At 38.5% G+C, this 18,315-nt stretch overlaps 1 protein-coding gene across 10 annotated transcripts in view; it reads left to right on the forward strand.

Annotated features, from left to right (window-relative positions):
- Nucleotides 1-18,315, forward strand: part of kcnt1b (potassium sodium-activated channel subfamily T member 1b) — a 117,666-nt gene that overhangs the window by 95,212 nt on the left and 4,139 nt on the right. For 4 of the 10 annotated variants that reach the window (XM_041787710.1, XM_041787714.1, XM_041787715.1 and 1 more), the window contains 15 exons: nt 600-813; nt 2,992-3,097; nt 3,277-3,449; nt 4,577-4,648; nt 6,420-6,554; nt 6,841-6,952; nt 7,513-7,614; nt 7,794-7,877; nt 7,959-8,087; nt 8,741-8,761; nt 9,603-9,900; nt 13,323-13,385; nt 13,609-13,659; nt 16,158-16,169; nt 16,760-16,844. In XM_041787710.1, coding sequence (XP_041643644.1) covers nt 600-813; nt 2,992-3,097; nt 3,277-3,449; nt 4,577-4,648; nt 6,420-6,554; nt 6,841-6,952; nt 7,513-7,614; nt 7,794-7,877; nt 7,959-8,087; nt 8,741-8,761; nt 9,603-9,900; nt 13,323-13,385; nt 13,609-13,659; nt 16,158-16,169; nt 16,760-16,844 — 1,657 coding nt within the window. The remainder of the gene's footprint in view (nt 1-599; nt 814-2,991; nt 3,098-3,276; nt 3,450-4,576; nt 4,649-6,419; nt 6,555-6,840; nt 6,953-7,512; nt 7,615-7,793; nt 7,878-7,958; nt 8,088-8,740; nt 8,762-9,602; nt 9,901-13,322; nt 13,386-13,608; nt 13,660-16,157; nt 16,170-16,759; nt 16,845-18,315) is intronic. The other 6 variants (XM_041787711.1, XM_041787712.1, XM_041787713.1 and 3 more) reach the window with 6 other exon arrangements.

Raw genomic sequence — 18,315 nt, forward strand, 5'->3', positions numbered from 1 at the left:
AATATGGGGTTTCAGTATTTTGACGATCATCACATTCTGATTTATTCACATTTTTGAAGTTCCCAGCTTTTTTTTTTTTTTAAAGGGTTTACTTTCAGTCCAGTTTTACTTGACTGAAAGTAAAAGTTCTAACATTTTTGTAAAAATTTTGATACATGTTTTGTGCATGTATCATGTTTCTGATATATGTTTGTGCATATATCATACATCTTATTACACACACACTTATATGATGTTTTTTAATCATTTTATTGACGATCTCTAACTGGCAATGCTATTTGCTTGCCTGTTATGGTAGCTCAAGAGTACAGTCATGTTGATAAATGAGACCAGCACATTTTCTCCTCAAGGACACACTAGGCTGAGCTAAAGGTGGTGCTTGGTCGTTAGCGGCAAAGATGCTGAATAAGCTAATCTTGGACCTTATTCATGAACATTCAGTATGAAAACGTGTCTCCAGCATCAGAGTTTTTTCTGATAAAGCGTTCATGGGTTAACTGTGGTGCTAAGACGGACATCCAATGTGGAAACATAATAATAAAAGTGCTGCACATGCGATTTCTACCTGCTCTCTTCCAGTAACCTTGTGTAATTTTCAGGCACTGTAGCCATTGATCTGCAGAACCCTGATCCGCCAGAGGAAAGCAGCAAACTGACCTTGCCGACGGAGAACGGCGCCAGCAGCCGCAGACCAAGCATCGCACCTGTCCTGGAAGTCGCAGACTCCTCCGCCATTCTGCCCTGCGATCTCCTGAGCGACCAATCAGAGGATGAGACTAACCAATCAGACGAGGAGGGCTCAGTTGGGTCAGAGTAAGTGATGTCGCTAAGATTAAATTGTGATAAAAACGGGCTTTAGAGGATTATTGACCTTTAGGCCTTATAGTGTGCATTATTTCATTTTTTGCAGCTGTAAAAAAAGTGAAACGTCCTCATAGTGGGAGCGTCCTGTACCCTGTATTTGATTGATATCATTCGTCCTCCTCCTCGTCATGTCTTAGTGGTTGTAGGAGGAGTGATGGATGGGTTGAGAATAGGTGTGTAATCTATGTGTCATTGTGCTTTAAGGGACAGACATGGCAGTGATTGATGTGTGTCATGACAGGAAGGTCAGTGTTGTTCCTCCACAGTGAAGCTCATGATGTGTCATTCGCCACGCTCGTTACACTTCCAAACTAATCTTTTAGTCAACTGGACAGAAAGCCACCAAAGAATAAGTGAAGGGACTTCAAGAATTCAGTTTATCTCAGCTGCCTTTTCTTCTCTTTATCCTCTGTACTTGGTCAAATTAAAAGGAGACTCATGCAAACCAGAGCCCGCAGCTCTGCAGGTATTCTTGTGCAACTGTAAGAGCCAGACATCGAAGATCTTATAGAGTTTGACACAGCGTTTTCCTCCTAACCTCAGACACTGTATTACTGCCCTCCATGATACCCGAGAAGCCTTTTTTATTCTAACAGCCGTCGGGTACAGAAGCAGTTGGGGAGATGGAAGTGGCTGCATTGACTGCAGAAAACACTCAACAGCTAAAGGTCCCACAGTGCCACCATGTGGCACAAGAATGTAAATGCAGCCATTAAAAAATTGGATTCTCTTTTATTGGCAAACCAGAGGGCACTGTGAAAGTGATAAGGGGGATTGAAGTCAACCTTTGCTATACAGAGGGCACAATTAAATTGAAACACTTATTGCAAACTAAAACAAGACATGATTAAAGGTAAAGAGACTGCAGCAAAACTGGAATTGATGATGTTTTTGAGCAAGAATGAATCTTTCAGGCTTGAAACACGAGGTAAATTAGCAACATCATGGTCTTATCGTATGTTTTTTAAAATATATTAACATATGTTAACAGCATTTAATAATATTTAAAAGTGGGTGTTGTTATTTGAAACTTATTTATGTTGACTAAGGGGATACAGAGATACAGGTACAACTCATTGTACAAAGTCAACTTTCTCCTTTCTCCTAAAAAATATATGCAAAAGAAAAAGTTTAATAAAACTGAATTATAGTAATTGATAAGAGAAATCTGAAACTTCAAAGCTGTCAAGTGCAAATTAAGTCATAAAATGCTCGACCTTTTGCCCAAGGCACTACTCAGTTATATTATTATTCAGATGTATTAGTTATTTTTTATTAGCCAGGATGACCTTTAATTTTCTGAAGTTCAATAAGAATAAGACAGGAGTGAAAGTTTTTGGACCCCATGGAGGCTGTACCAACTCCAGTGAGGAATTGTCCTTTCTTGAGCCTTTTCTGAGCAGAAAGTCAAGGTGTCAGATATTTTCACTTACAAATGCCAGCTTTTTCCATCTTTGGCCATTATCTAAGGTTAAGTCCTTTTTATTCTCCAACAATTTGGAGATGGTTATGCACGCTGTTAACACAACTTGTCATGATTATTATACTGCACTTTACTTTGGTGCTAGCCAAGCCTCTCTCGATCGTTTACAGCTTGTTCAGAGCACTGTGGCTCGTCTTTTAACTGGTTAATGTTAATAGGAGAACATTTCCCCAACTTTAGCCTCTCTTCACTGGCTCCCTGATCATTTTAGGATTGATTTCAAGATGTGATTGTTAACATGTAAATCTTTAAATAAACTGGCTTCTTCCTACCTTTCTGACTGTTGTAAACCCCATAATTTTATCATGGGTTCTCATATCCACTGATCAGTTGCTTTTGACTTTTCAAGGTCAAAGTTGAAGCTCAGGAGTGTCTGAGCCTTAGCAGTAGCTGTGCCAGAGTCTGAAGCGCTCTGCCTCAACATGTTTGGCTGTCCACTGTCTGTTTCTAAATCAAACTTAAAAACACACTTTTACTCTTTGGCTCTTGGCTCTTGCATGAGACTTGGCTTTATACCCTCATGGTCTTTTTATGTCTTCTTGTATTTAAATTCTCCCTGTGTTTAATTGTGTTTTTATTGTTTTATATATTTTTATATCAATTTGAATTGGATTTGATCATGTATTCCTTGTATTTTTTGTCAGTTTTGTGAAGGGCTACCCTCCCAACTCTCCCTACATCGGCAGCTCACCAACTCTCTGTCACCTCCTACCCCAAAAAGCTCCATTCTGCTGCCTTCGCCTTGACAAGGTGGGTACTCCTGTATGAAAAGGGTTCATTTCAACACAATGTTTTCTTGTAAATCCAGCATGTACATAGAAAAACACCACCTTTCTTGAAATATTTGAAAAAAACAAGATGTGTAATGCATCCTCTAAGGGTTACAGTACAACTTAAACCTGACTGATTTCCTGTTAAATTGTCTCCAGGGCTGCACTCATAACAGCTTCGAAGATGCCAAGGCATACGGCTTCAAGAATAAGCTGATTATAGTGTCAGCGGAGACTGCAGGAAATGGTCTTTATAACTTCATCGTCCCGCTGCGCGCTTATTACCGGCCCAGGAAGGAGCTCAACCCCATAGTGCTGCTGCTTGACTACCCGTAAGATTCCTACCACCCACTCTATCTACTGCTTGTGTTTGTGTATTTGCTCTTACTCCTACAGAGACAGAAAACCACTGACATCTGCATAATCACTTTAAAAAACTTATGACAAGTCTGCTTTTTATGTAAAGGGGCCTAACACAAATACCTGCACCAGGAGTTGTAAACAGAAAACACAGTTAAGATGAGCAATTACGCTAATTTTCTACTTAGTTAGCATACAATATGTGTAGGCAGTTATAATTAACTGGCTTTTATGCAGCCCTCCTTTTAGTACAAGAATGTCAGGACTACTCTTCATCTTTCCAGCTAGTTTCTTAAGCATAATTTTTTTTTTCATGCATCATGGAGTTTTACAAATTCATGTTGCATCTTGTACATTTAAATGAGCACATTCTCCTGCAATGTGGGCCAGGATATCCCTGAAGAAACTTGATCATAGATTGGGATATTTAGGTTGACGTTGCCCCAAGTTATGGAAAAATCATAGTTTTACATTTTCAATGAGAAACAGTAATAGTGTCAGGTCAAAGACATAAAGAAACTGAACTCCGTGTGACTGTTTGTGTATATCCATGTCTTTGCATTTGCTAGGGGGCATGTGTCTTTGAAATAGATTAAGAAAAATCACCATTTCTCCATATGTTTGCATCCTTAAAAGAAACAGATTGCTTCAAGTCAAGAGTTGATTGTGGGTTAGCTTAGCTTCAAGAGAAAAAATTAATTGCTTTTACATTATTCATTAAAAGATCTTTGTGCAAGAGAGAGCCTATTTGTGTGTAGGGTATCTGTACTTGCGTGTGTGCTGCAGTGATCCACACCTTTTTCTGCTCTAACTCACTGTGGGTTTCATTAACTCCGGCCAAGTCTCTGCAGTCACTGTAACAGATAAACTACACAGACAGAGAGCCAAGAAAGCTCTGGCTAACTAAAATCCTCAGAGGTTTCATTAGCAGCCAGTTGAAACATCCAGCTCCACTGAAGTATAAAACCTACACTTTAATTCTCTTATCTCATAAAACATCCATCAGTATGGTTCAAACTAACAAATCATGTCTGTCTCTAATGTTTACCACAGATAATTAGATGTGCTTCTCATCCATAATTTTTGCTGTTTCCTGCAGACCTGACAACCACTTCTTAGAGGCTATTTGCTGCTTTCCAATGGTTTACTTCATGGCTGGCACAATCGATAAGTATGTGTTTGGATTATTAGCAAAACTGTTCATGTGATTTACTCATTTAAATATCATGTGTGGCCCAGTAGTTGTTTTTCATTATTTTTTTAGCTTACATAAATAAAATGCAACAAAAGCCCCTGAATGTAGGGAAAGTTGATCACAAATTAACAACAAAGGACAATTTATAGGCATTGCACAATATTGGTTTTCTTATAACTGCTTTGAGCTTTGGTGCACATAATTACAGCACAGAAGCTCTGAAACAAAAGGAAAAGATTTTTAATTTAACTTTATCAATAATAGAGAAGTTATTATTCTTTTCTCAGAGGACAAAAAATAGGATGTGCTTTCTTTTTTTGAACTAATGTTTGATTTTCTTTTTTCAGTAAGATCAAAACACATAAAATTCAAAGCTATGTGTCAGAAAACAGCAGCCCGTTTAGACTCTATTTTAGCAGTTCATTCTCTTCATCTTTTGTGAAGGCATTTAAAGTCGGTACACTTTCTACATTTTCAGGAGCTTGAATCTTGTCGAAGTCTGAACCCCTTTTCCATTTGTCCCTTATTTACAGAGTTGATGTTCTAATTCTAACCAACACTGGAACACTGATATAATTCTTATAGACTGTGTTTCTGTGAGCATTACACAGTGCAACAGTCTGTATTTTTTAGCTACTTTGAACCAGATTTTCAAGATGAACTTAGTGGCTGGGTCCAGCACTTCCTTCTTTTCTTTATACAAGTTTCTACATCTGCTTTCTTAACCTTAGTTTTGCGGCTTTGTTAAAATCAACAGGATGTAAACCAAGAAGACTTTTGTTTTAGAATATTGAGGTGTCCATTCCTAGAAAAGTTTGCACCAGCTGTGATTAACCCATCATTTGATTTGAGTAAAATGGATCCCTTAGATGCTCCCAAGATTTGTAAAAATACTCATGCAGTCAGATTACAACAAATCAAGTTGTTGCCTCACTAAGTGTTGATTTCAGTGCTTCTAAAAACTCCACAGCTATGTGGAGAACTTGTTCAGATCTTCACAGCTGATCACTGAAAATGCAGGCTTAATCCCTGTCTTTGCACATATATATATTTGATTTGCAGGTGTGAAAAAAGAGAGTTTGACGCTACCAATTTGTGATGTACGTTTTTTCTTGTTGTTGCTTTTGTTGCTGCTCACTAAAAATCTTTATCTTTTCATCATTGCTAAATTGCATTTTGAAAGATGGCCACCATCCGTCACATTTAATTTGCTGGATGGAAAAGTTACATCTGACTTAATTACTTGAGTTAATGCAGCCTGCTGTGATTCATTAATCTCCGCTTAACAAACACTAAACATAGTTATAACAGGACTAAGATGGTGCAACAAGCTCCTAAATTCTTTTAGAAAAAAGCTTAAAACTGTTTAACTAAATTCGCTGCAGGCTTCAAAAGGTTTTGCTTGATAGTATTGCAGTGTTTTATTGCATTTTTTTTTATTTGAATATAACTTTACTAAATATCGGTCAACACTGATTCTTGTTTCAATAACACTGCACAAAAAACTGGAAGTCCTGGGCATCCACTGCTGTTTAATTTCAAGTTAATTATACCAACTTATGATGTTGCTCTTTGTAACAGCTTTGGGTTAAAATTATGACTGAGGAGCTGTATTTTTTTTGTTTTTAAGCTTTGTTACTCTTCAGTTAAAATATTGGACACTTTTAAAACGTGGTTACTAAAAGTACCAAAATATCAAACATTCGACAACCTTATTCCTGAAGTAGCTCTGTTGCTTTGTGACCAGCCTGGACAACCTGCTACAGTGTGGAATAATCTACGCCGACAATTTAGTGGTGGTAGACAAGGAGAGCACCATGAGCGCTGAGGAGGACTACATGGCTGATGCCAAGACCATCGTCAATGTCCAGACTATGTTCAGGTAACACAGAAGAACATTTTAAACTCTTGACACTTGCATTTAACAGTTAATACATCAGAAGCTGATTACATATTTAGGTTTTAGATCAACTGACTCTTACAAGTATACTTGCAGCAGCATCCATGCTTGTATTCTGGTGTGCGTAGTTTACCAAAATGCCAGAATAGTTAATCTTCACGACAAACTATAGATGTCAAAGCTATGTTTCTCCTCTCTTATTAATGAACAAAATTAAACACATTTATCACAGCCATGCAGGGTCATCCCTCTCTCTCTTCTCAATTAGGTTGTTTCCCAGTCTCAGCATTATCACTGAGCTCACACACCCGTCGAACATGAGGTTCATGCAGTTCAGAGCCAAGGACTGCTACTCACTCGCTCTCTCCAAGCTGGAGAAGGTGAGCTGTTGATGGTTTCCATATTTTTCTGCAGATATATAATTTGTTTGTCTTATCACTGATTAAAAAGAAGGGGGTTAAACTATCTACACACAAAGTATATTCAATTTTTTTTTTTACCATTCCAAAACAATTTACTTAACTTAAAATTTTGTGCAGTGTTTGTCCATTTATATTCATAGATTTGATTCTAATGCCAGTTTTTCAGGCTTTCAAGGTTTAGTTAGTAAGGTAAACGCACTAAAATACACTGAATAAATGGATAAAGTGTAATGGAGTTATGTTTACATCATTATTCTCAGTCTTAGATGCGCTCTTCTCTCTGGATCATCTGTGATATTTTTCCTCCTACCTGCAGCGATAACTTTCACCTTTTCTGTGCTTTAAAAAAATTTCACTCAACCAATGTGTTAGCTGTCAGAGGTGAAAATCGGACATGATCCTTTTTTTCCTACTAGTCTTGGAGATGGAACTAAAAAGCAGAAGTTCATCAAACCTACAGAAGAAAAGTGAGATTTTAATACTTGTTTTTCTGTTGCTTTTTGTGTTTCTTTCTGCAGATAGAGCGTGATAAGGGCTCCAACTTGGCCTTCATGTTTCGGCTGCCGTTTGCTGCAGGCAGGGTATTCAGTATCAGCATGCTGGATACACTGCTTTATCAGGTAGGCTACAAAAACATGTATTATAGTTGAACACGGGGGTGGTCATGGCATATCAAAATGCAGGGAGGCAGAGGGCACATTTGAATCATGCATACATAATTGTCTAGCCCTGTTGTACACTCGAGTTTTCTCACTGTAGTTGAATATTTTAATCACAGTCTTTCTCTTTGTTTTAACAGTCTTTTGTTAAAGACTACATGATCGCTATCATAAGGCTTCTGCTTGGTCTGGACACCACACCTGGCTCTGGATACCTGTGTGCTGTAAGTATGAACATTTTTTTACTGCTGTGAAATGGGTTTGTGAGTTAAAGTTAAGATGAGTAAGTCACTCTCCATCCACAGATGAAGATCACAGAGGAAGACTTGTGGATCAGGACGTATGGCAGACTCTTCCAGAAGCTTTGTTCTTCCAGTGCTGAGATCCCCATCGGGATCTATCGCACCGAGTCACACATGTTCTCGACCTCTGAGGTAAGTTCAGTTTATTCACATTTTGTGTTTCTGAGTGGCCGGTTTTGATTTGATCCCAGCTTTGGCTCCTAGCTTGGCTTTGGCTTCTTTTAATTTTTTATTCCCTATGAGCATACCTCTCCTTGCTTTGCCTTTCCTTTGCCTTAATTTCTCTCCTCTTACATGTATCTCCTTCCTCAGTCCCTCCATTTATTCTACTATAATTTCTCTGTTCTTCTTTTGTCTTTGTTTTTGTTTCCCAAGCCAGCTGCTTGTATTTCTCTTTTATATCCATTTTATTTTGCTCCCTTTTATACTTCTGGCTTTTTGTTTGATGCCAAGCAGGTGAAGGAAATTAACATTTATTCTTGAATATCACCATTTAAGAATCCAGTAGGTTATTACCCTATCAGTCTGTCTCTTAAATAATATTTATTTTTTATTTAAGTGATTTGTGTGCCAAACTAACCAGGCCTAATTAACAAATGTAACATTTTACTTTTTTGTTAATTTCCTAGCATTTTGATAATAAATAATAAAATAGTAATAAATAAACCCTATTTACTATTTTATGGGCTGACTTTTGAGGCATGTGTTGATTTGGTTTGCTTTGGATGCCCCCGTCATTGCATCTCCTTTTGTTTGGTTGTCTGTTTGTCTTTCTCCTGTTTCAGGGCAAAGACAGTCATGCACAGGTAAGATCCAAATGTGTTTGTTTTTCATTTGGATGTTTCAGTTTTAAAGGGGACATATTTTACCCTTTTAAGACGAGTTTATATTGTTCTCAGAGGTCCCCAAAACGTGCCTGTGAAGTTTATTGCTGAAAAACACTCCAGTATTGGATTTTTGCATGTCTTAAAACCCCTCTGTTTCAGCCCTGCTCAGAGCGAGCTGTTTCTGTGTCTGTGGCTTTAAATGGTAATTAGCTGTCTGACTCTGCCCTTGACCACACCCCTCTCAGGAAATGGATGCAGCACTCGTGATATTGCAGACACTTTTTTTTTCCCAAACTTTGGACCGGGATTTGAACCATTAATCTCCCAGACTGTAATCAGCAGGGTAACCCACTGAGCTATTCAGCATCTCAGCTGGTAGCTGAGAGGATCAGTAGAGGAGGGCGGAACTTTTCTCCAAGAGGGGGAGGGCCAACCAAACCTGGGGGCGGGTGCTTAGGCCCCTGGTGAGGTCACTAGATGTAAAATCTGAGAATGGCTTGTTTCAGCACACATTTTCTGAAAGGTGGAGAAAGAGAAGGGGAGAGGGAATGGATTTTTCTGGTACTTGAGGGAATTGTGGACAGGCTTGAGACACATATTTGTGTTAGAAAAGCCTGAAAAAGTGATTTTTGCATAATATGTCCCCTTTAAGATAAAAATACCTGAGGGGCATTTTTTTCTTAAAGATCATTAACATCAGAGTCTGAGATTGCAAGCTTAATAAAATTAAAGGTCTGCTTTGTTGTCATAAGGACAAAGAAAAATTGGAACAAAAATAAAACCACACAGCTTAGACCTCTTATTCTGCCTGCTTCCTCAGTCTCAGGTGTCCATAAATGTGGAGCAAGGTTCAGAGCATCCGGAGCGCAGAGACACCTGGAAGGAGAAAACAGCTCACAGGAATTCCACCACGAGTGACCAATCGGAGCATCCGCTGCTGAGGAAGAAGAGCATGCAGTGGGCGCGGCGGCTGAGCAGAAAGAGCAACAAACCGTCGAGCAGAGCAGAAAGAATCTCGCAGCAGAGACTCAACCTGTACCGACGCTCGGAGCGGCAGGAGCTTTCCGAGCTAGTCAAGAACCGCATGAAGCACCTGGGCCTGCCCACCGTGGGATACGGTGAGTGAAGCCACCAATGGCGTGATACTTAGACAGATTAACAGTAGTGGAAGAGATTAATAATTAAGATGTTAAACTGTAACTTTTCAGTAAGACTAGATGAAGAGACTATTTCATCTGTTTTATTTTGTTTTTATATATATTTGTCTATAATTTGTCATAGTATTCCTGGTGAATGAATAATAATGCTAATTATGATATTTCTTACATATTTCAAGTATCTGTTCTATAAACATGTCTTTTTAAAGCCTGCAGCAACTCACAGGGCAGAAATAATGTAATTGGTTGAGTTTAACATGAGTGGGTAATGCCTAAAATGATTTTAAAAGGAAAGAATAGATATAAACATCCATTCATCCATTTTCTATACTGCTTATTCATTTTAATTGCAGGGCCAGATATAAACATAATGAAATAAAATGATGCATAAACCTTTTTGGCCCATGCTTCAAAGAATCTAAAAGAATCATAAACTGTGCAAATTTAGGATTGTAGTTTTAGTTTTTTTCAATTCCACTTTAAATTAAAATATTAAGGTTCTGTTGTGTTTTCTATTTAGGCCAAGAAAGCTCAAAGTAAATGCTGAATAACGTCAGGCATTGACAAGAAATAATCCTCTTTTAAAAGAAATTATTTTCATTTCTGATTAATCAAGCCAAAGGTTTTGTTTTGCTTTTTTTTTTCTTTTTTTCCCTTGGAGTAGCAGGCTAAACTGTTTCAGGTGCAAGGCCCTTTAAAGACAAGGCAAGTTTTATCATATGGGATCATTCATAAACAGAGCAATTAAAGGGGCTTTATAGAGTTTAACACATGCTATTTATTACATTAAGAGCTTTATAAGACAGCAAAAAGATATGAAAAGAAATATGTTAACATAAGACAAAAAGACATTAAATTCAATTTAGCAAAGACAAGAATTGAAAAACAAGAACAGCAATAGATAAATAAATCTCCCAGAATGCCTTGCCAGTCATTGGCAACATGGCTATTCAGACAATGAAAGTAGTTCACACAATTTTCTTTATTATAGGATTTTTTTTGAAAATGACAGCCAGTGTATTATCTTAATTTAAAGTCCCTGAAAAGTGAAATCCAAATGCTGTGTCTTATCAGACCAGATATATTTGAATAAGGTTGCTGTAAACATGTATAAACACTGAGAGCTATGTTTGATTGAATTTTGGATTTAGACAGTTACAACATTGTTCACCTCTTTCCTGGCTTGGTTTAATTTGTGCAGGGCAAATACAGGCAACCACCATGTCACTGGCTGCTGTGGGGAAATATCCTGCCACCCTAACACCTGTTAGCTGATGCCACTGCCTTCATTAAAATTCAAAAACAGCTACATGCTGTGTTTTTGTTCATTGTGAGGTAAATTTCCCAAATCTATCGGCCACTGTGGCCTACAGGTCATTAAAAGTATCATAACAGAGAGATTTGTGCCAGAAAACAGTCAGTTTAATCCCCAACTTCTGTCTCTTTGCTCTGGCACAGAGCCAGGCAGCTGCACTCTGACCAGAGATCACCAAAAGGTCAGGGGGCAGGCTAATTGCTGGAGTACATGTATAGTTTTCACTTGAACCACATGCAGCAGCAACAAACATCTTACCTGCTGAATGTGCGTTTTGATCCATATTTCACTTTTCTTTAGTCCTAGATGATTAAAAGAAGCAAGCTGGGACGGTCTCTCTCCAAGCAGCCACAGCTCGATACCTCCTGTCATTTAGCATTGCAATGCTAAAGTTCAGTGAAGTATCCAATGATAGACGTGTTCTATTCCTGCCAAGTCTGTCACAAGCCTCCAATGCTAATCATCACTGGAGACTTATTAGCAACATCAGGAAATTGAGTTTCAGCAGCAACTTAACAACAAAGTCGTCTCATAAATGGGAGAGAGACTTAACTTCACATAACTCAGAAAATGAGGTATAAGGAATACCTGAAAAGTTAAAGACATGATGAGAAAATGAAACTGAGACTTTTTAGCTGTGAACTGTCTGCCTGTCATGGCATAAATGAGATTGTTTCTCTGGTGGCTGACACAGAAAGCTGACAGGTCCAGCAGGGCAGACCAAAAAGTCCTGAATTTTGGCCTGGTGGTTCGCAACACAGTGGCTTATCATACAGCAAACCTTCAATACAGATCTTTTTAATCATTTTACAGTAACTTTAATGTTGTTTCAATGCATTGTGGTGCTTTTATTACAAACAAACATTAAAAAAAATTACTTGTAGTATATTGATAGAAAGCTAGCAAATATTACATCATTTCTCAGCTTGTTCCTGAGAGTCCTACATTTTCATTGAGTTGCTGCTGACATCCACAAAAGGATCCAATAGCTTACTTAAGAGAAATCACCGCAGCTTAAAAACATAATTGATATGTTATTACTTAATTTATATAAGCATGAAGAAATTCAGGAAAAATTTCATTAAAAAAAACATAGCATTGTAAAAAATATTAATGGCATGTAAATGCTTCTGTTTATTAAATTAAACATGGATTGTGGGGTCAGCTAATCTGTGATACCTATATTGAAAATTTGAATATGAAAATGAAATGTGAGCAAAGAAACAAAGACTTACTTAAATTGAAAAAAAAAAGAAAATTTATTGGTGATTCTCTACCCACTCTCAACCATTGCAATTATTTCTGGTTTGAGAAAAGCAGTGTTTTAAAATCTTTAACCTGTGTTTCACTCATTTTATCTCATTTCATCTCTTCATCTATTAAGACACTGAAGTGTGGGTCTTGATAGTAGCAATCATTATCACACTGCATCATCATTCGCCTTCATTGAACCTCTTTTTCACACACTAGTTTCATATTTGCATCTGTTCCTCGTTTGTCATTAAACACACACTGCACATATTCATGATCATCCAAACATGTGTATGTGAAGACATCATGCATGAAGATGCAGGAGCCCAAACCTCGTCTCAATTGCATTTAGTTGAAAAAAATCTGCAATTGCCTGCATTCTTCCTCTGCTCTTTTTATTTGCTCCTCAGTTTCCTCCCAGCTTTACGCTTTCAAACAGAGGCAGAATCATGCTCCAGATGTGTTGTATATTCTATACATGTTAAGTAACATGTCAATTAAATACGTTTCAGGAAGATCCCCAAAAGCTCAAGACCTTCTTTTGAACCCTGAATGTCAGTGAGGATTACTGCAACAGGAGCATAACATGTGACTGATGAGTCATTTGGAAGTGATTCTGTGCACTATCACTTACTGCATGGCTTCTCTGCATCTCTCTCACCTTCCTCAAAAGTTATTTTTTCAAAAGTGCAAATGCATTCGCTGCCTGCCTGATTCCTTTCTTTTTCTTGTTTCCTCCCCCCTTTTTTCTTCCTCTGTTCTTCTGCTTCCTTGTTCTCTCTCTGACTCGTCTCTCATCCCTCCTTTGGCTTTGTAGAGGATGTTTCTAATCTCACTGCGAGCGATGTCATGAATCGAGTAAATCTAGGATATTTGCAAGGTAATTTGTGTGTTGTTCATAACCTTTTTTACAGACATGTGAGTGGTTACATCCATCATGTGGAGAAAGGAACTTGTCCTTTCACCAGCATCCTAAAAAAAGTCAGAGAATGAGCTAGATATTTCTACTTTTAAGAGATGTTTTACTGTTTTCTATTCATTTAAGCCTTGTAGTTTATTATCAATGAGGCCGTTGAAGTTTAACAGTGAATGCCCTTGCTTAGAGTTGCAGGACATTTCAGAGCACCCGTATACAGAGGGGACCAGGCCGTCAGGTTAGCTGTTAATCAGTACTGCAACTTTATCGCATGAGTGTGTGTGTGTGTGTATAACTGTGTGTATGTGCGTGTGCGTCATGGCAGAGTTAGCAGTAGATCAGCAGCCAGTCTCTCACTTTTCTTGCTCTGCACTGTCTCTCTCTCTCTCTCTCTCTCTCTCTCCCCCTCTCTCTCCCTCTCTCTCTGTCTGGTATCTTTTCTGCATTGTGTTCCCGTGAGGTGACGTCCCAAACAGCTAGAGTTCCGCAGGGCATCAGAGTTTGGCTTTAAGAGTGGAGCGCAACACATTATGTCTGTGGATGAAAGGTTAAAATATAAACCATTACATTTATGTGTAGGAGGTTTCACAGAGTACAAATATAATAGACTCAGAGGAGGAAATGTAACACTCGTTCCTCCCCCTCTTAGTCTGTTATTATTTCAATTTAGCAGAACAGCTCAAAGGTGTATTTTCACATTTATACCATGGCCACAACTGCAGGTAGAGAAGGATACTACAGAAACTGCAATTAAGCTCTTCTAGTTTGTTAGTTTAAAAACTTGGTTTGACTTGATTTCCTAGTAAGACGTAACAGACACTGTAACTATGGTGACCTCCAGTTTATTTTAGTTAAAATCAGGCTGTGTTTACTGTAAATAACATCCCTTTTACCAATACATGCTGCAACACAATGACGGGTACCTAAGATGTTAACATTGTTAACAGATACTCTATTAATTATGTTCAAAGGGGTCTGTGTGTTTTCTCCTCATTGTCATAAAAACTGCTTTGTATAAGTCTCATGTCACTTTGCTAGAAAGTTAGAAAGTTGTGAAGATCCATCTTAAATAATATCAAATCATCATATAAAGATAATATATATATAATAATATGATTATATAATCATATAACATAAGATATTATTACATATAATACTTATTCACAGTGGAAACAGGATGTTTAAAAGTGTATTTGGTGGTTGAGGACTTCCTCCTGATATTGCCCTTTTTTTTTTTTTTCTTTTCTTGTTTTAGAGAAGGAACACGATGTGCATTTGATTGTGGTTAATTCCTGTTAGCGTAGGATACACATGTTCATCCTTGAAAATTCTCAGTCCGAAGGACTCAGAGGATCCTCAGCGTTGGAACAGTTCTCCGATGGCAGTAGTATCCTTCAAAAAAGGCCGTTCCAGGATCTTCTCTTGGCTTCGAGAAACAACAATAATCAGATTGGAAAAATGCCTGGTCTGATGACATTCAGTTTCTGCTGCAGCATTCAGCTGTTGTGGTCAGAATTTGGCAAAAACACCATGAAAGCCTGCCAGAACACCATGGCACATTCAAAGTCACTTGCATCACCTGTTCTCCTTATTTTGATGCTCATTTTCAATTTCATTAGCTTCTTGATCATATCTACATGTTGCTGCCATGTGAATGGCTGATTAGATATTTGTGTTACTGAGCAGCTAAACAGGTATACCTAATAAAGTGATTAGTGAGAGTAGACTGGGTCCTTGTCAACCTGGGACAGATGTTTTATATTAGTCGTTAGACCATTAGTTTCTTAGTCTTAATGTAGAGTAAAACCAAAAAATTGGCAGTTTCTACTTTTCTAAAGTTAGTCATGTTGAATCAAATCCAGTTTTTAAATACCATACCATTTTTACTTTAATTTTTGAAGTTCAAGTATGACTACTACAAGTGAACTGGATGAGGTCTAGGCAGTCTGACACTAGTATGGCACATCAGTGGAAATACACTCTTACAGTCAACTCAAGGTCTCCTCTAGATTGGCCAGTTAGTCTTTTTAGATATGGATCTAGATTTCTGGGCAAATGCAGTCTGGCTGCACTCTGTAGGCTACACAAGTATTTATTTATTTTATTTTAATCAAAATATAGATATGATTGATTTCTATGGCCATGGTATAATCCATATACAGTACACTGAATATTGTGTGCACTTACAGTGTGGTTTAGAGGGGGTAATAGTTGGGTACACTCGTTTCATCACTCATAAACCATTAAAGTCCATTTTCTCTGCACATACAAGGAACTAGATTATTCTTTATGGCAAAACTTCCAGATGTTTGTGCAGCTGCAGGTGGAGCTCTTCCACTCGCACACTCACAATGTGTTCTGCTTCACTCTGTTTGGTTTGAGTCGCTCTGCGTTTGGTCCAGTCTGACGGATGCTGGAGCATGTCCTGTGTGTGTCTGTGGGTTCTTGTCACATGTCACCCTGTGGGGGGGGTCAGGGTGGGTTGTATGGGGGGAGCTGAGTGTTGTCCGTTGGCATGGCAACCTGCCGCCTCTTGTAGCCTGTTGGTGCGGTGTTGAATGCGCAGGAGAAAAAAGAGGAATGTGTTGGAGATGGACGCGGACGCTGTCTGCATGTGGGCTCTGTTCTGACGCTGCGCATGGACCAGCAGCATGGGCCTCCCCCGTGTTCCTCTCAGTGCCCTGTTAGTAACGGTTAGCACTTCTCTCTCTTCCCCCCCTGCCCGGCTTTATAAAGGGCCACAAGCAGGTGGGTTGTCATGGAGACACATGTGTGCCCTCCTTTCCCTTCCTCTGTCCATCATGCAACGCAAGTAGGAGCTTTCGCCAAAGAGCACTCAGCACACACACAGATATAAATAACACACACACTTTTATGACTCATTCGGGGAATGAACATTACAGCTACTTCCCTCTTATTAAGCCTTTAACAGAATATGAGATCTCTATAGAGCAAAGCTGTTTACATAGCATCTTACATTTCACAAAAGCTTATGTTTACTATTTTTATGAGAAATAATTTACTGGTAAATGTAATGAAATGTGGAGTTTAAACACTTAAAACAATAAGCATATGTCCAGCTATTGTTCAGTACTATGTGCTTAAGTTATAAATGTTAATAGAAGTTTTGACAGCCAGGGTGATTTAAAATATTCCCACATCTTATCTTCTACTTGCTCTGACACCGTATGTGGGTTACCTTTTTCTGTCCTCATTGAAATGTTAAGATTGAGGGGTGGGTTCATATCTTAAGGGCTCATTTGCTAGCTAATGTTCTGTTTCATGAAGGAGGACAAGAGGAGTCTCGCTCTGATCGTTTTCTCTGTTTGTTTCTCCAGACGAGATGAATGACCACCAGAACACACTGTCGTACGTCCTCATCAACCCCCCTCCTGACACCATGCTGGAGCTCAACGACATAGTGTAAGAATTACAGCCAAAGACGGACTCCACGTCCTTATCTTTGACACCATGCATAGACTGATAATCCACCAGAACCCTTTGTTTTAAATTTAACAAATTTTCCATAAGCATGGTAGAGTTTTTAGGCAATAAAAATAATTGTTTCTTATCTTTTAAAAGCTCAAAATTTAAATTGAAAACATGAAGTAAACACAATTTAAAAAAGAAGAATATGTTGATTATTTCAGTTCAGGTCTGAACCTTCATCTAAAAAAAGTCTTTTCTTTTTGTCTTCTTGCTGCTGGAATCTTTTGCCAAGCTGCGTCCCACAAATGTCTGAAAATCTTCACCTTTGAACCATTGTTCAACAGTTTTTCTGTAAAATTAGATAGTAAAGTAACAACTAATTAACTGTAGTTTCATGTTAAAGACCTGGGACTGGCTCCAAGGATCCTTGACCCTAATGTAAAGTTCATTTGATCAGATATTATTCAAACTGATACTACTAAGGCAGTACATAGCAATGCACTCTGAGTTCTTTAGGAGCACTTGAAGTCACAGGCAGGAACTCTAACCCAGTGGATAACTTCTCTCATGGTGCAAATGTGTATAACATAAAAAACAACAATTTACTAGAAATATGAGCAAAAGAACCCAGCAGGGATCACTGAACAACAGGCAACATCCAAATACAACTAAACATTCTGCCCAAGGGCATGAGGAGGAACTCTGCCCACACATCTCCCACTGGTGGATAAACACTGTCAAAGAACTTTAACACTTAAGACCATTTCACTCAGAATGTAGTGAAAGTTACACTTTAGAGTTAAATTAACCTCAGAAATGTTTAACCCTGAGATATTAACACTCCAGTTTTTGCTGTTTTAAACTAACTACAACTTGGATTAATCAGCGAGTACTTGTCTTAAAGATCCAGCATTATAAACTAAACAGACTACTCCATCACCTATTTGGTTTGCAAGTTCAAGACACCCTCTGATTGTACAGTACTGTGCAGAAGTTGTAGGCATGTTGGGGCCGAAATTTGAGGCTGAAGTAAGGTGTGTAATGGCAAGTACGCCCAGGATTGACACAACCCAGGTCATTCTCTGGATGTCTTTGTGTATAACCAAGGGCATGGGAAAATAATCTGATGAAAAAAAAAAAAACCCACAGCTTTAGGGCAGCATTATGGGTAGATGTGGCGCTTAAACATAGCCTAGGGTACTGTTAGGGTGGGTAGGAGGGTTGCCACAACCCCCTGGTTGTCGTGTGTATGTTCTAAGCAATTGAAAATTATTGTGGTTGCTGGGCATATTACCAGGGGTGCAAAGGCCTGGACAAAAGAAATGCTGTTAAACTTGACCTTGGCTGCTGAGCGACACATGCACATGTCAAATGTGTCGACACTGACTCTGGTCGCCCTCCCTCCTCTTTTCAGCCTGGGGTTGTGGAACATCAGGATCTGTGAAGAACCGTTAGCGCTCTATAT

This window comes from Cheilinus undulatus, linkage group 5 (assembly GCF_018320785.1).
Source record: "Cheilinus undulatus linkage group 5, ASM1832078v1, whole genome shotgun sequence".
In the NCBI taxonomy this organism is placed as follows: domain Eukaryota; kingdom Metazoa; phylum Chordata; class Actinopteri; order Labriformes; family Labridae; genus Cheilinus; species Cheilinus undulatus.